At 44.4% G+C, this 16,969-nt stretch overlaps 2 protein-coding genes across 4 annotated transcripts; one reads left to right on the top strand and one right to left on the bottom strand.

Moving 5' to 3' along the window:
• The first annotated feature begins 55 nt into the window (after positions 1-55).
• taf4b (TAF4B RNA polymerase II, TATA box binding protein (TBP)-associated factor) lies at positions 56-11,449 on the top strand. 3 transcript variants are annotated; one of them, XM_048253141.1, is made up of 15 exons: positions 56-801; positions 941-1,041; positions 1,217-1,588; positions 2,130-2,261; positions 3,113-3,235; positions 3,978-4,067; positions 4,182-4,307; positions 5,582-5,699; positions 5,903-6,002; positions 6,110-6,279; positions 8,035-8,165; positions 8,482-8,607; positions 8,941-8,997; positions 9,651-9,743; positions 11,104-11,449. In XM_048253141.1, the coding sequence occupies exons 1-15, from the start codon at positions 282-284 to the stop codon at positions 11,236-11,238; spliced, it is 2,394 nt and encodes a 797-aa protein (XP_048109098.1). In that variant the 5' UTR covers positions 56-281; the 3' UTR covers positions 11,239-11,449. The 3 variants fall into 3 exon arrangements, with proteins under 3 accessions (XP_048109098.1, XP_048109097.1, XP_048109099.1); XM_048253140.1 differs by having other exon boundaries at positions 6,110-6,300; XM_048253142.1 differs by lacking the exon at positions 3,978-4,067 and having other exon boundaries at positions 6,110-6,300.
• Positions 11,450-12,780: 1,331 nt separating this feature from the next.
• On the bottom strand, positions 12,781-16,036 carry LOC125300460 (proteasome subunit alpha type-7). The gene is made up of 7 exons (XM_048252421.1): positions 15,843-16,036; positions 14,910-15,036; positions 14,648-14,772; positions 14,225-14,347; positions 13,952-14,071; positions 13,096-13,158; positions 12,781-13,016 (listed from the first exon to the last, which is right to left on the bottom strand). Exons 1-7 carry the CDS (start codon positions 15,942-15,944, stop codon positions 12,918-12,920), a joined length of 759 nt encoding a protein of 252 aa, XP_048108378.1. The 5' UTR covers positions 15,945-16,036; the 3' UTR covers positions 12,781-12,917.
• Between the last annotated feature and the right edge of the window lie 933 nt (positions 16,037-16,969).

Genomic DNA, 16,969 nt, shown 5'->3' with positions numbered 1-16,969 from the left:
TATTTCTCAATAAAAAATTAACACAAAGACATACCAAGGCAACAATTGGGCAGGTTTATCTTTTAATAGAATAATGTGTTAAGATTAAACTAATTGTGTAAATTGAACACGCGGTGAGCTGTGATAAGGGGCGTACACGAAGTGTGATCTCCCTCTCAATTCAAGCGTTAATCTAACGCTGTACAAACGTTTACGAGAGACTGAAGCTGATGGGGAATAGGATTTACATCACCAAAGCAGAACGCATCACTGATTCCAGGCAACTCCCATGGTAGCTCTTCATGTCTGCAAACAGCAGTTCAGAGTGCAGCCAAACACAACAGACATCTGAGAACGCGTGCCAAACTTCAGCAGATGCAGGCGCTGGGGAAACTTCTACGATTGAGGGAAGCGATGTAGCGCAACTAGCAAGTACAGACAGGCAGGCTTCGCCCCACAACGCCGCAGATGACGCCAGGCTCGGTAGCCATGACCCCAAGCCAAGCATTATCAGTAATGACAAAGCGGTGTCCAACTCGCCGGCCTCGCACAGGCCATCGCCGCCAAGTACTGCGACTGGTGGTGGCGGTGGTACGGTGGTTCAGACAAACGTGTCACCCATCCAGGTTTGTCCGACTAGTAGTGTGGCGTCTCCTCGTATCTCAGTGCCAAAGGCCCAGACTACTCCCACTCAACCAACAATGGTGAAGACTGTCGCCCCTACTCCTCCAAGGACACCTGCACTAAAAACCAGTGTGGCCATGGTAAGGCCACCACAAACCGCTTCAGTCCAGCTTCCTGCAACATTCCAGATCCCGCCGGGTAGGTCTACGCTTGCGCTGTCTCCTGCTTTACAATTACCTTACCACTGACATTATTGCCCGTGTCACGTTTCTGCAGTGCTGTCACCATGTTGTCAATATAAAATGTATTTGCCTTACGTCCTCTCTCTCTGTCGCAGGTATGGTGCTGGTGCGTAGCGACAGCGGGCAGCTAATGCTCGTATCCCAGCAGGCTTTAGCGCAGGCTCAGAGAGTCGTCAATAACCCAGGCCTGGTCCAGGTATGCGTTTATGTGTGTTCACACAGGTCGCATATTGGTGTGCCGTATGCACTTTTCATAACATTTTATAGAAGGTATTTAAGTAAAGTAAGTATGTCTAAGTAAATGGATTATCAATGTATTGGCTGTACATTGGACTTATTGGATTTAATCGGCCTGGGGGTCTGTTTTTCAGCCATCTGCGGCCACTGTCATCAGGAAGCCAGGATCTGCCCCGATCATCAGAGTCTGCCCTCCTGTCAGCACTCCCAGGGCCACCTACACCATGGGGACCATTCCACCAAGGCCTAGCTCCACCACAGGGCCCACCTTACAGAGGCCCAATGCTGTGGGAAGGGTTGCCTACAGGCCCACCACAGCTGTGGGGACCATCACTCAGAGGCCCAGCTCCACCATGGGGACCAATACGCAGAGGCCCTGCTCTGCCGTGGGGACCATTCCCCAGAGAGCCAGCTCTGCCGTAGGACCTGTCCCCCAGAGACTCAGCTCAGTTGTAGGAGCAACTCGTCAACACATCACTTCCACGACAGGAGCCACCATCATTAAGGTAGAGTGGGCGCTGTTATCCACTATCATTAAAGTAGACCACGGCGCACACTGTGATCAACCGTCTCAGAAAGCAGGGGTGTTGTGTTGCCAGACTGGTGGGTTAGAAAGTGGGCGTGTGTGATGAAGACATTCACAGGTAGCTAGGTAACCGCCTGAAAAGTCCCCCCAGAGACCGTAACCCTTCAGATTCTCTTCTCATGCATGTTACATCTTCTTTACATAATGCACATTTAAAGTAGAACAGCCAGGTGTGGGTGGTTAGGGGGGGTCATACACAGAACCTTGTGCATCTTTAATTTGAGCTGGGTAGATATTGTGGCTTGTGATGGCAATTACAGCTTACTTAGGTTGCATACATATATATGAAATTTAGTTGTGTTGATTTGTTGACAGCCACTAGTAGTACCTTGAAGAGCGAAGTAGACTATTAGACTACTCTTTTCTGAAAGAGCCTTTTTTGTATTTTACCGCTATTCACTGATATCCTGAAGATAATTATATCCCTTTTCCTTTCGTTTTTTTAACGAATATGACATCAGGCTTCTGTAGCTGGACTCTCCACCACTCCAGCTGTGGGTCAGTCAAACCACCCAGGAGGCCTTGCCCCCCGAATTCTTTCAACAAATGTCCCCACCAAACCCAAGACTGCTCCCTCCAATGCCGTTTCCTCGGTGAGCCCTTCAATCACTCTTTTAGGAGATGATTGTATTATACTCTCAGACTCCGTGGGCGTGCCTTTAGAATCACATTATTTGTTAAATTGTATTGATCCATCAGGTGTTATGATTGTCTCATTGTCTTACTGAAATTTTAACCGTGCAGATCCATGACACTGTGAAAGCAAAGACTGAATACATTTTGATGTGCTGATACAATACAAAACAAAATCATGGAGAAAAAATATGAGACTGAATTAGGGTGTGATGGTCAGGGCGGTCCAAGCCCCCACTCAGGGCCGGATAAAACTGGTTTGACCTCCTGGCTAGAGTGAGATAAGACTAATGCAGAAGGAGTTTTCTATAAAGTTTTAATAAACTGCTCATTTAAATGGGCTTTTATTAAGCCCCAGATAGAGCTCATTATTTAAGGTTATGGCTGCTGTCATGGATGAGGTATATTTTTCTCTTAACTTACTGTAGAGTATGTGAGTGTGTGAAGTCTGGTGGTATACTATAGAGTATGTGAGTGTGTGAAGTCTGTACATTCTGTAGTGTGTTTACCTATCAGTTAATTCCCACAGTGCTGTCTTCACCAAACTCCTGTCAGGAGCCTGATGGTCCTGGCTTTCCTCTCCTCTTTCCTTCTCTTGTCTGAAATTGTGTGTTTAAACAGCACTATTTATGATTTACTTTCTGTTGTTTACAGGTCCGAAGAAAAGCACAAATATCACTGCTTTGAAAGGGAGCTACTGCAGTGTGGACTGGCATATATGTTTTTCATGTTGTTCTACTGCCGTGGGTCCAGCACCTGCACGTTCTTGTGATGTGCACATCGTTTTGAGAATCCTTTGTGTTTTAAGCAGCAGACAATTGAGAATGTGAAGAAGTGCAAGAACTTCCTGGTGACATTGATGAAGCTGGCCTCCAGTGGCGGTCACTCCTCAGACATGGGTATGAACGTCCGCAACCTGGTCAAAAGCCTGCTGGTACGTGGCCCCATGTTTCTACTTCCTGTCACGGCACCTGTGCTTCCTGTGTTCAGGCAAATAGGCTGGTTTGTATCTTAATGCTATGGAGAGGTTGGCTGTTTTGAAGGAAACCAGCTAGAGAAATACAACTGCTCCACTTCAGCCAGGGGCTTCTGACTCCCCTCCCCTCCCCTCATTTGTCAGTAGCCTTCTGTTGGGCATTTGTTTTATTTGTTGACACATAGCTTTGTCTACATCTAGCCTATAGGATGTTGGTACTATTACAGCTTTACCCTTAAGTCTTGCCATTAATTCAGTTTTCCCAAATATGCACACACATTTATTTTGTGCAAAGCCAGTATTGTGGACCACACCTACTTGTCTATATGACAAAACGGATGTATTTTAGCCCTTAGCAATGCTGGTGTTAGCAGGCAGCTTAGTCCACTTAATGACTTCAATCTCTCAGCTCTGATGCTGGCATAGACATTGCTGTGCTCGTCACTTTTGTGAGGAGCTGAGGCAAATAGCGTCAAATTTTTTTTGCAGTAATATTTTTTTTAGATGTTTGTATTTTCTGTCTACTTCATTGTTCAAACTGACAGCAAGACTGGTGGACATAATGCAGTCAACAAATGTAGAAACGTGTCACAAAATTGATGGAGCATAATGCAGTGCTTTTGAGCCTTACAAAGCCATAGTGTAAACACCTGTGTGAGACACTAAATGGGTTTAGCCTTAGAAGTGTGTGTGTGTGTAGGATGGGAAGCTTGAAGCAGAGGAGTTCACAGAGAAACTTTACGCTGAGCTGAAATCATCTCCTCAGCCATACTTGGTGACATTCCTGAAGGTGAGAGGCAGAATTACATTCCTGCCTTCCTCATACCTTATACTGTACCTCAGATGTACATCTTTCTTTCTCTCTCTCTCTCTCTCTCCCCTTCCCCCTCCTCCTCCGCTCCAGAGGAGTCTCCCTGCTGTGCGGCAGCTCACCCCAAACTCCCAGCTCTTCATCCAGCAGTGTGAACAGCCCAGTGCCCCTCCTGCCCAGCCCTCCACCTCCGGTCAGCCAGTGAGGTCAACTCAGCTGGTAGCTACTCTGCCCTACTCTGCACCCTACACACACACACACACACACACACACACACTCACTGACTGCATGGGCGTCTGTGGATATGCTTGGTGTTTTATGTATGCAGTCCTGTGTCTCTCTCTCTCTCTTTTTTTTTTTTTTTGTCCCACATGTACACACACAGACATACACAAACACTCTCTGCCGGTCACACAGTCTCTCCATCACTCAAGTCTTTCCCAGGAGTTAAACTAGTGAAAGACGCTAAACAGAGTCTCTCTCTTTCTCTCTCTCTCTCGCTCTTGTGCTCTCTCTCTCTCTCTCTCTTTCTTTTTATATCTTGTGCTCTCTCTCTCCCTCCCTCTTTCTGTCTGTGTTGTAGTGGAGTGTTCTGTGCCTAGTGGAGTTCATAATGTGTCATTTTCTTTCCACTTTGTCTTAATTACCCCTGTAACACTCTGTGGCTTGAGGGTAGGGCTAATTCACTTACAAACCGACACTCCTCTATTTCCTCAAAGTACACATACTCATTCAGTCACTCACACTCTCTCTCTCTCTCACACACACACACACACACTCACACTCATCACATCACATAAACAAAATGTTACCTAGTGTTTCCTAATGCAATACCATAAATTGCATTACCCTGTTCTATTTGAGAGTTTTGTGGAATTTCGCAGACATCCCAAAGCTCATTTGAGCAAGTGAAATTAGATTTCATAGCGAGTTTGCTTTCTAACACTGAGACAGAGAGGTTCAGAAGGTTCAGTGCTTTGCATTGTGGGAAGTAGGAGGATGCTCAGGGCTGACTCTTCCATCTGTCACCTACTTGTCACAGTTGTCTCCTCTTATCTCTGAGATGTTTTGCTACGAGTGCTGGAGCCTGTCCTCCTGCTGACATCCCTGTGTGGTTCCCTCGCTCTCATAATGTGACACTACAAGTAGTTTGGATTTCCCTTTGCAGCTCCTATGTGTCTGGCTCTGAACGTCTTCCCTTGTTCACGCTGTGATTAATTCCACTGTCTCTAAGATGTTTTACATTGGCATTTACATTGCAATTATTCATTTAGCTGATGCTTGTAAGAAATGTACAATTTAGGACTAACATTCACGCTACCTCGCACAAATAAATAAAAAAATACATTTATTTATTTAAATAAATAGTACAAATACATAGTACCTTGCCAGCACCACAAGAGGACGTGAGTGTAGAAGTTTAATAGCAGGAGGAGGAGGTTGTGTATGGGGATGAAGACGTTTTCCCTGAGAGCCGTTCTACACTTTTGCAGCTGATTCAGCCCCAGCAAACTGTAGTCATCAAGAAGCCTGTGACCTCACAACCTGCTGCCCAGGGAGGGGGTGTGGCCAAACACTTTTTGCTCCAGACCAACAGAACACCCACCACAGGTAGGACTTGCGTGTCCAGTGGGGAACAGGTATTGGTGTCTGTTTGAACACTGTGACTGTGTTTTGGCCAAAACTGCCACTGTCTGAAATGGCCCTCTCTCTCCCTCTCTTTCTCTCAGAATAGTTTTACTGGTACTGGGTATAGCAGTATTTAATAGAAGTTCTCTCTTTCTCTCTCCCTCTCTCCCTGTCCCTCTCTACAGGTGTGATAGTGGGGCCCTCAGCACAGATCTCAAAGTCGCACCCCGCATCCTCACTGCCCACTCTCAATCTCAGCTTTAAGGAGAGCACCGGCACCTTCCGGTAGTGACCACATGTGTGAGCTCACCACTCACTTCAGGTTGATGCTTTTAAATGTCTGTCAGTGTCTGCTTACAATAAACAGGCCACCTCTTTGTGTGTGTGTTTAGGGATGAGGATGACATCAATGATGTGGCATCCATGGCTGGCGTGAGCATTAGTGAGGAGAGAGCCCGTATCCTGGCAACCGGCGCAGAGTCGGTTGGACTGGTCGTTAGGTCTTGCCGAGACCAGCCATTTCTCTGTCCCACTGCCCTACGCACACGCATTACTCATACAGGTAGTGTGTGTGTGTGTGAAAGTGAGTATGTAATGAGTGTGGAATAGGGAGAGCTGGGATCAAGTTGTGCCTTCAAACCTCAACTAACAGAAAAAACTTCCACAACATACTCTCACGTCTGCCTTTCTTATTTCAGCTGAGAAGTGGGGAAAAAATCAAGATGGATGACATTGAAAGCTTTGATCAGCAAGTTTTTTTTTCTCTTAGAGAGAGAGAGGGGGAGAGAGACGCAGGATGGCAGTGATGCAGTATGCAAATGAACTCTGAGTCAAAATAGAGAAGTAAGGAACAAAAGGAGAGAGGGGGTGGGGGCGTTGGGATGGGGTGAGGAGCGTGTGCCTTGAGGGAACGGGAGAGAGATATACTCCAGAGCGGAGGAGAGGAAATGAGAGCAGAAGACATGCCCTCATCAGCAGAATGCAGGAAGAGGGAGAGACTGCTCCAGTCAGTTTTATCATCTAGTTTCAATTGACATTTGGTGTGTGTGTGTGTGTGTGTGTGTGTGGCCTGTAGAAAGGGAATAGCTGTACTGAAGATCACTAATGTTTTCTTTGTGAGGGTGAATGTTCTGTACTGTGAGGCCAAACAATAAGGGGGTGAGTGAGGACAACAGCTCCATACATGGATGAATTGATTTGTGTGTTTATCTCTCCCTCCCTCTCAAATTTAAATACAAAAAATACTTCACAAATGAGACATTCATATTGCCAAAGCAGTCATATAAAGTATTAGGGATATTGGGAATAAGAAATCCAAGTTTCTATATCACATACCATACATACAGCATATATCACAATAGAACGTACCATACATACAGCATGTATCACAACAGAACGATGAAACGGAACATAAGGAATATAATAGCATTATTATATACAACTCTATTTTTAGTGTACTTGGTCAAGATTTGCCTCTACTTCTGCCTCTACTTCTATCTCTGGCAGAGAGGAAATACTGTCAATTTATACTCTCAATTTAGGGTCGGATAGAAATTCATTCTGCTTTTACTGGCAGTTTGGTGTCTCATGGACACCATCTGAGTTCAGTACCTGGGTGTTTAGTGCCTCAAAATGAAGTGTATTTTTGGGACTAGACTTTAGATGCATCCAGAATGTTAGTGCTCTTTTTTGGATAGGTATAGCCAATGGGTAAATGCTTAATTCTGCATTGTTGGGTGTTTTTGTTTGGGCTTTCAGTATAGGTTTCTGTTGGATGCTTGTCTTATGCAGTGTACTGAGTAGACTACAGACCACGATTCCATATAACACTGTAGGCTGTGTAATGCTGTTGAATCATTTGCACCACATTGAGATTGGTATATTTTTATATTGTACAATTTAGATGTTATAGCATAGAGGGCTCTCCAGGCTTTTTTTATTGAGTGCATTCACTGCCAAGCTGACACTTTCTGATGCAGTAATGGCCAGACCGAGGTAAGTATACTGCATTGCGTGCTCAAAGACAGTGCTACAGAGAATGCTGCTGTGTTCCTGGCATCTAGGTTCTTTTGGAAAATCATGATTTTTGTTTTGGTAGGATTTGCTGCCAGGGCCGTACTTTGCCAGCAGGTCCAGGTGCTGCTTTAGGCCCTATTCAGAGGCACCAGGCCATCTGCAAAGGCCAGGAATTTGACTCTCTCCCTCTCTCTCTCTCTTTCTCTTTCTCTTTCTCTCTCTCTCTGTCTCTCTCTTTCTCTTTCTCTCTCTCTCTCTCTCTCTCTCTTGTCTGTCTCTCTTTCTTTCTCTTTCTCTCTAGCCATGTCTGTAGGTGTGTGTGGTTTGGAAGGAGATGTTGTGGGTCTGGTGTCCCATGCCACTGAGGAGCGGCTCCGAGACCTGCTGGGAAAACTCTCAGTCACTGCACAACACCGCCACCTGCAGTTGAAGGTAATCACTAGCCACACAGGCTCACTCGCTCGCTCAGTCACTCACTCTCGCACTCACACACGCACATATATACACAATCACACATACACACTCGCATATATACACACTCACACACATACACACACATACACACACTCACATATATACACAATCACACATACACACACTTACACACACACACATAGACCCTGTGTCCTCCCTCTTTATCTGTCTTTTATTTCATGTATACTTTGAAGGCAATAATACATAACCCCCCACTGTATATCACTCGACACACACACACACACACACACACACATATACATACACACTGCAGGACTGCTGGCAGTACCAGCAGGTGACCGATGTTCGGAGTCAGCTGCGCTTCCTGGAGCAGGTGGAGCGACTGCAGCAACAGCGCAGGGATGAGGAGGAGAGGGAGATGCTGCTCCGCATCGCCAAGGTAACCCTGCCTCCGAGGCACTCTGGGTACCGCACTCTATAGGAGCAAGGTACCCACTCACCTTAAACTATTGGGGTTCTGACCCCTCTTCACAATGGAAACTCGACCAGTTCAAATGTTGAATCTAGCACGTGGTTTCCCTACTGAATTCCAGACAGGGAAGGGAGATGATTTGTATGACATAGTTCATGGTAAATAATAATGATCCTTTCATGATCATAATGAATTAGTTTATGGTATATAATAATGATCCTGTCATGATCATAATGAATTAGTTTATGGTAGATAATAATGATCCTGTCATGATCATAATGAATGCCCTTCCTGCTCCAGAGTCGGTCCAGCAGGGAAGACCCTGAACAGCAGTGTCTCAAGCAGAAGGCAAAAGAGGTAAGGATAACTCTCTCCACCCATCCCCTCTTTCTCTCTCTCTCTCTCTCTCTCTCTCTCTCTCTCTCTCTCTCTTCTCTCTCTCTCTCTCTCTGTGTATTACTTTCTCTCACTCTCTCACATAGAGTAGCTCTGGATTGAGCTCTAGTTATCTGGTCCCTTCCTCACACAGAATTCTCAAGCAGGTGTAAAAGCCTGAAGCATCACAAGGGACAAGCAAGTCTGTGAACTTGCAGTGTGTACTGTGTTTGTAATTTGAATAGGCTCAGCCTGGATCATGCCTCATGCTCTTTATTTAACTTTAGTGTTTTAATATACAGCAAGGGTATTTGACTATTTAAGGCACATGCAGTTTTATGTTTGTGTTTAACATATATGTGACCTGATGGACTGGCTGCAAATGTCCTATACATGCAAATGTCATCTAGCGCTCCCAGCAACAATCAAGAAGAATGAAGAATACCCGGTCACCACATCTGCCGGTCACAGTCTCTCCGTCACTCAAGTCTTTCCCAGGAGTTAAACTAGTGAAAGATGCTAAGCAGAGTCTCTCTCTCTCTCTCTCTCTCTCTCTCTCTCTCTCTCTCTCTCTCTCTCTCTCTCTCTCTCTCTCTCTCTCTCTCCTCTATCTCCCTCCCTCTCCCTCTCCTCAGATGCAGCAGCTGGAGTTGGCTCAGGCCCAGCACAGACAGGCTAACCTGGCAGCTCTCGCTGCCATTGGTCCCCGCAGGAAGCGCCCCCTGGAGGTGACTTTGTGTATGTGTGTGTGTGGTTGTGTGTGAGACTGATGTAGCCAATTCAAGTCAGTTCTGTCTAATCAGAGGTGGGAATTTCACTGCAGCAGCTCATTTTTCCCTTTTTTTTTTTTTTTTTCCCCCTTTTCATCTTTATGGTTTTCGTCCCCAGGCTGCTTGGCTCTGTGAGGCATTAATGCTGGTTGCTAAAATGTGTGGGTGGGTAATTGTATGTGTGTGTGTGTGTGTGTGTGTGTGTTTTTTAATTTGTTTGTAATTCTCCATTTATTTGATTCTACTCGCCCCAGGCTGCTATGCTAATGATGTTGGGGTTTTGCCTGCGTGCGAGGAGGCTCGGTGGATGAAGGAAGGAGAGGAGGGTGAGAGAGGGAGAGGAGGAGGAGGGGGAGAGAGAGAGAGGGGAGAAGGAGCAGGAGACGAGGAATGAGCACATATGCCAACAAATGGGGAGTCGCCGGGGCCTAATGGAGAACACTTTGGCTTCTTGTGTAAATTACAAATATCACTCAAAGGCTCAAAACAAGACAACTGTAAAGGCCGTACACAGCAGCTCAGCCAGAAGAAAATGTGCTTTATTTTATTGCCAATTGGTGATCACGTGTCCATGGACCAACAAGGAATTAAAATGTGTAGACAGCCTCTCACCTGAGAACATGGGACCAGTCGTAATAGTGTGCATTTGAGTATTGTGCTGTTTGGAGTATTGTGCTGTTGCTCTGATTTACTGTACTGTGTTGCATTGTGAAAAGTAGGTTTTATTCTGAGATTGCTGCTGCTTTATTCTTGTTTTTTAAAAAGAAAAACATTCCCCTGTTGCTACTAATCTTCTCAAGTTTCCTCCTGTAGAGTAGAATAATGAGAGATTTACTTCCAGGAGAAATAAAGAAAGGGATTCTTGGATACCATAAGACAGTCCATGCCTGAGAAATCTTAACACACTCACAGTGGCATTGCCATTGGTCTCCTTTAAGTCACAGAGTGGTTGATTTGTATAGTTCATATAGTCTATGTTGCTCTGAGACTAACCGCATAAGGCCCTTACTTCTCTCTTGCTAGCCAATTGAAATCAAGGAAGGAGCGGGACCTACACTGTCAACAATGTTGGTAGTGAGTGACCAAAAAGACGTGCTGGCAGACGGTTTTGGTAACATAGCAACAATAAACACTTGACCGAAGCGCTCTGAAAATGAGGTTGAGGGCGCTGTCACTGCAAAAAACGCGATTGGTGGACATAGGCCCTAATGCTCAAATTGCAACATCACAACATGAAACCTCAACAAGTGGTAGATAAGAGTGGCCCTGTCTGTGTGAATCACTGTGTGTGTGTGTGTGTTTCTCCCCCCTCTCCCAGGTTAGCAGTGCTGTGGGTCAGAGGAGCACGTCTAGGCCTGTGTTGCGGGTCACGCTCAGGGATCTCATCTTCTGTATGGAGCAGGACTCCCATCTGTCCCATTCCCTTCTGCTCTACAGTGCCATGCTGAAGTAATCTCTGGACACGGACAACTGTTCCAATGGAGTCAGACAGCCTGTGGAGCACTGCCATTGGACAGCACTTTCTATTTGTGTTTCATGAGGAAGAGATGTGCATTGCACAACATATGCTATAATTTCAAGTTATTTATGTATATTATGTAAACATTTCAATGTTGTGTTCCATATGAAATGTGTAATCTGTTTATTTTTGACACTGAACATGATTATTGCAGCTACTTTCAAGGTCTGGTGCTTTTTTTCCCCCCTCTTATTTTGTCGCAAGAAAACATTTCTTCTTGTTGCCTTTAATATGTATGTGTGTAGGGGCTTTTCAATGTGGACTGTTCCCTCTCTGCCTGTAATGGCCATAGAAAGGAAATGGCCACTGCTCTTATTTATTATGCTCCCTGCCCTATTAACATTGCAGACTACCTATAGCAATCTTAATAAGATGGAGCCATAGCAGTTGGCATTCAGCAATCTAGACCTGGAGGATGTATATATAGATAAATAAAACCTTAGACTTTAATGTTATAAAATCAATAATTGAAAAGAGTATGGCATGGCCCATTTAATAAACTGCCAGTAGCACACATCTTTCTCCAGAAACGGTACACAGAGTCCCAGATATATAAATAGTCTGCACTTCTCAGCTTGCTGAATACAGCTGAAGTGATTGGAGATATCAATGGAATATAATGAGTGGCTAGAAGCACATTGTCAGGAGGAGTACTAAATAGATTCTAAAGTTTAGGGATAGGTGGTGTCAGTCCATTTCAAAATCAATATACCAATTTGGACTTTGCTAGTACTGGTGAGATTTAAACAAAGTAAAACCTAGCTTGAGTTGCTGCAGCCAACAGCTAGAGCAGCCATACCCCCAAAGTATAGCACTGTAGCCGTCACTCATTTTGGTCTCTGCACCCGATGCTGACCCGACACCTTGCTTCAATTTTAGACCAAAGCGTCTAGACTGTGTTCCAATTTGCATACTTCTGTACTTACAATACCTAGTATGAGTGCGTATTAGGTATTGTAAGTACAGATCTGAGTGCGTATTAGGTATTGTAAGTACAGAAGTATGCAAATTGGAACACAGCCCTAGTGTTTCTTGTGTCCTCACCAATTTATTTCCCCCCTTTCCTTATACCTACTCTACCCCTTGATCTTATGTCAACTAAAAATACCCCATGGAATATACTCAGAGATAAACAATTCTTAGTGAACTCAATTTCTTGTGAACTGAACATTCATTGAATTTAATTCATTATTGATCATCCGTCTGTTCAAAACACTTCACTGCCTCTGAGCTGCAGATCAAAGATAGAATGTTCCGGCACGTTGACAGCGCGTCTGATGTCAGGCGAAGACCGGGGGGATTTTTCACAGTATGCCTCTCCGTAAAAAGTGCTGAACCACAAGTGAACTCCCTGAACATGCGCTCACACTTGGTCTTGTTTGTGTATAGACATGCAGCTTTCACCCTATGTATCCACAGCCCCAGTGTTCAGGTGTGTCCCTCCTGGTGGTATGCATTCAAAGAATACAACACAGATTTACAAACTAGAAAAGAAATGTTTATTGAGCAGCTTCCATGTTCCAACAGCTCACTCTAAACACACAACAAACAGACCCACCGGCCAACCAGGACAAAGACCGGGCAGATAAGACGGCCAAGCAGACGGTCCAGATCTATGTTGCAGGCTTTTTCTGCTTCTTCTTCTCCGCCTCCTCCTCTTTCTCTTTCTCAATCTCAGCCACCAGCGTCTCAATCTCTTTGGATTCCAGAAGCTGTGTAAGAAGACACGTAATTAACACGTACGTACACACATACACAAGTTGCATCAGTGAGGATATGGGGATAGCTTGCCTTTAGTGGTTGGTTTCTCCTGATAATTGCCAGCTCAATGTTCTTGCCTCCTGACTGAACAACCTGTGGGGAAGGCATAGAGATCAGAGGCATATCATTTCAAATCTCTCGTGCTGTGTTCCAGTTCGCATAATTCTGTACCTACAATACCAAATATGCATGCACAAGTGTTTTAACAGCGTTTTAAAAACACCAGTAATGTTATGTTTAAATGTTATCGTCATTTCTGTTAAGTGCACAAAGTTGGTGTTTGATTTGAGACGACCCTACCCTGTTGAAATTACACAGTTGAAACCCCAACAGCCACTTCCTAAGGCTATTTTACAAGCACAAAGACCTGCTCAGAGTGCGAGGGTCTTTAAAATAGAAATCCGGCAATTTTTCACATAGATCTCCGTTTCTCGAGATCACCAAGTCCTGTCGGTACGAAAAGAAAAAGCTGTGCCTACTGGTCAGGGTTTGAACAGGCAACCCTCCGGTTACAAGTCTGAAGCGCTAACCAGTAGTTTCATGTACGTGCCCAACATTCAGGTCCTTCTCTGAACCGCTGACCATTACAACAATGGGCTCATTTATATGACATGCAGCAGACAATGTGCCATGTCCTGTACCTACGAACTACAGCTCATTTCAATACTATTTCAATTTCTATTACAAGAAAATTGCAAATTACGCCTGCTTTTCCTTGCTTGCACCCTGCACTGTCAATTAATCAGCCTTATCTCGCTGTGTGGATGCCACAACATCTAAGATGGTTTGTATTGAGCACAAATTAGTGCTCAGTGTCTCGTATATGAGAAATTCCTGAATATTATTAACACATGACACTTTCAATGAGGTAGTATGTTCATCTGACCTCCAGCAGTGCTTTGATGGCCAGCTTGATGGCATCGTTGTCAGTGGAAATGGCCTCCTCTGTGTAGTTTTTCTCCAGGAATTCTCTCACGGTCTTTGCACTGCGCCCAATGGCATTTGCCTGAGTGGAGACATCACACGCACCTAGGTTAGCATCGATTTGTGCATGTGGGGAGGGAGAGGCAGAGTGCATCGGCATATGCCGCCCAACACTTCTCCTCAGTCCATATTTCATGTATGAAGAATCATAAGAGGAGAATATGCCGTTTCTCACCTTCCAAGCATGGTAGGTTCCAGAAGGATCAGTCTGGTAGAGCCGAGGAGTCCCATCGTAGTCAAAACCGACAATTAGGGCAGATATCCCGAATGGTCTCCTGCCATTACTCTGGGTGTAGCGCTGGAAGTACACAAGGGAAAGAATAACAAGTTACTAGAACGATCCACAGTGAGACTGCAAAAGACACAGTGGAGAATGTAAATGGGAGGGCAAATGATGACAAGGGGAACTACAGCTACAGCAGTGGATGAAATGGTCATAAATTTGAATGAACTTTAGGTTTTTTTATTTTTAGGTTTTTGCTTTTTTGGGGGTTTATTTTCGCTTTTGTTACCATTTACTCACACCAAGCCATCAACTGCACTTGTCAGTTGTGGTGGGGAGGGTGATAGGATTTTGTTTCTGAATCCTGTAGTTTACCTGTTTGAGTGTTGCAATGTAACGTGTGATGTACTCCACAGTAACAGGGTCCTCCACTGTTAGCCTATGGCTCTGGCATTCCACCCTGGCTCTGTTGATAACGATACGGGCATCTGCTGTCAGGCCTGCAAGCACAGAAAGAGACAACAACTTAACTGCATCTGCGATTAATGAAAACTGAGAATTTTAAGGTTGGGAGAAATCAGTTCCTAGATAAACAATACAAGACGGACAGTTTCACTCAAATGTTATGATGCAGTACCTGCAAAGGCCATACAGACATGCTCATCCAGCGCACAGATCTTGCGGACCGTCCTCTCCTCCTGCAGCTTGGCCACGGATTTCTTTTCAACACCCAGGACAACAATGTCCTTCCCACGAATACCCACCTAGGAACAAAGGAGAACATTAGGTTATCTCTCTTAGACATGACGCAGGTTCAGTGAGGTTGGTGTTTAAATGTCCAACTGAAGATGAGATAATAACTAAAAGCTAAAACTTCTTGCAAGTTAGCCTGGATGTGGACAGTGGTCCCATCACCTGGGTACATTGTTTTGACAATAATATATATGTTTCCATGCTGACATTAGAAGAAACAATACCACTCAAAACTCAGTGGTACTTGCCGCTTTGACTTTAATAAACATTAGGCTAAATATTAGTTTCAAGTCGAAGAGTAACAATGATATCTCATAATGCCATCAACTCCTTCAACTGCGGCATGTTAGCATCATAAACAGGGACAACTAACCAACTATCTCAGTCCATTAAACTAAACCAAACCATTGATTCTATGGCTGCACAATATTGTGTATGTGTCTGTTATTAAAACAAAACACATAGTTAAGTGTATTATTGTCAATAAGTGTAGATGGCTAACTGTTAGCTAACGTTAGCGTCTGGCTGCCCCAGCTAACGTTACAACATGCAAGTCATGATCAGCTAGCACGTTAGCTACCTTGTATAAGTTGGCTATTCATTCAATGGTGCAGAAGTGTGACAAAATTGACAGAACTGCTTTACCAAGCACACATCGGCAGAAAGTTCAAACTCGACGAAAGGGTATATAACTAAGGTTAATGTTACCCTGCAATCACTTCAGTCATTAGACAGCTAATTTAGAGCTTGTCTAGCTTGCTAAAGTAGGTAACGTTATCCGCAATCAGTTGCAACGAAGTTCACTAGCCACTCTTACCGCAGTTGACCCTTTTTTCACGGCTTCCTGTGCATATTCCACTTGAAAAAGATGCCCATCAGGAGAGAAAACCGTTATAGCTCTGTCATATCGCGCAGCCATTGCGCTACAATAGTGTCAGCGAGTTAACTTCAGACAAAAAAAACCTATGTATTATCGTGCCTGTTTCCAGGCTGTTAAAATGAAACGGATGCGCAGGCGTGAACTTCTTCTTGAGTATTGACTTCACAGACTTCAGTGTAGGCCTACTGCTGCCCTCTGCCGGAGACCGAAAGCGGTGGCGGAGGACCACACATGAAGAAGACAAAATTTGACGACGAGATTAAACTGAGATTTCGAGAATAAAATTGAAATATCATGTCGACTAATGGAGTAATGGAGATTTGTGCATTTGCTAAAAGCAGGCATATCATGAGCAGGGGTAGACATTACAGTTTTTTTTTACAACTATTTACGCACATTTTCTAAACTCTGTGTCTATTTTTCAAAACCCTACACACAAAACCCTCAATTGCCCACACAAAATGCCTCACAATTTCCAGCAAAATGTCATAAACACATCTCTAAAGCAAACATTCGCCTCACATTATAAACACTTTTGTCATAATATGACATTTGGAATAGGCTACATTGACATGTTGCTCAAAACCTAAAGCTCTTCTGCCTTTCATAGGCTTTATGTATTTCCATTGAAGAGTGAAAGTTATAGTATCTACAAATAGAAGTTGAAATAGTAAAAAATGCAAGCAATATTGAAACCAAAAATAACGATTTTTCCCAAATAATTTGCTGTTGCGAATACAGCATTTTACTAGCCTAGAAATCTAGACGCACCCTAGCGGCAGCAAATTACATTTGCTTCCAGGGCTAGCATTTTAGCCTGCTAACCTGGCTCTCGCCAGATGAATTTCGTTCCGCTTAGCTCCGCCTAGCTTCACTCACATCCACCTGGGACCTCTTCCATTGAGAGTGATTTCTGCAACCGATTTTATGGTACAGCCAATCAGGAGGCAGGGCGGGAGTTTCATAGATGTGACATAGCGTAGAAGCGACTGTGAGACTGTTATCAGCGTCACGGGTTGGCTTCGATGTGAGTGGTTGAAGTAGCACGTCAATAGATGACGGAC

Source organism: Alosa alosa, chromosome 9, assembly GCF_017589495.1.
Source record: "Alosa alosa isolate M-15738 ecotype Scorff River chromosome 9, AALO_Geno_1.1, whole genome shotgun sequence".
Lineage (NCBI taxonomy): Eukaryota > Metazoa > Chordata > Actinopteri > Clupeiformes > Clupeidae > Alosa > Alosa alosa.
Note: the sequence above shows the minus strand (reverse complement) of the source record. Positions and strands in the feature narration are given on the sequence as shown.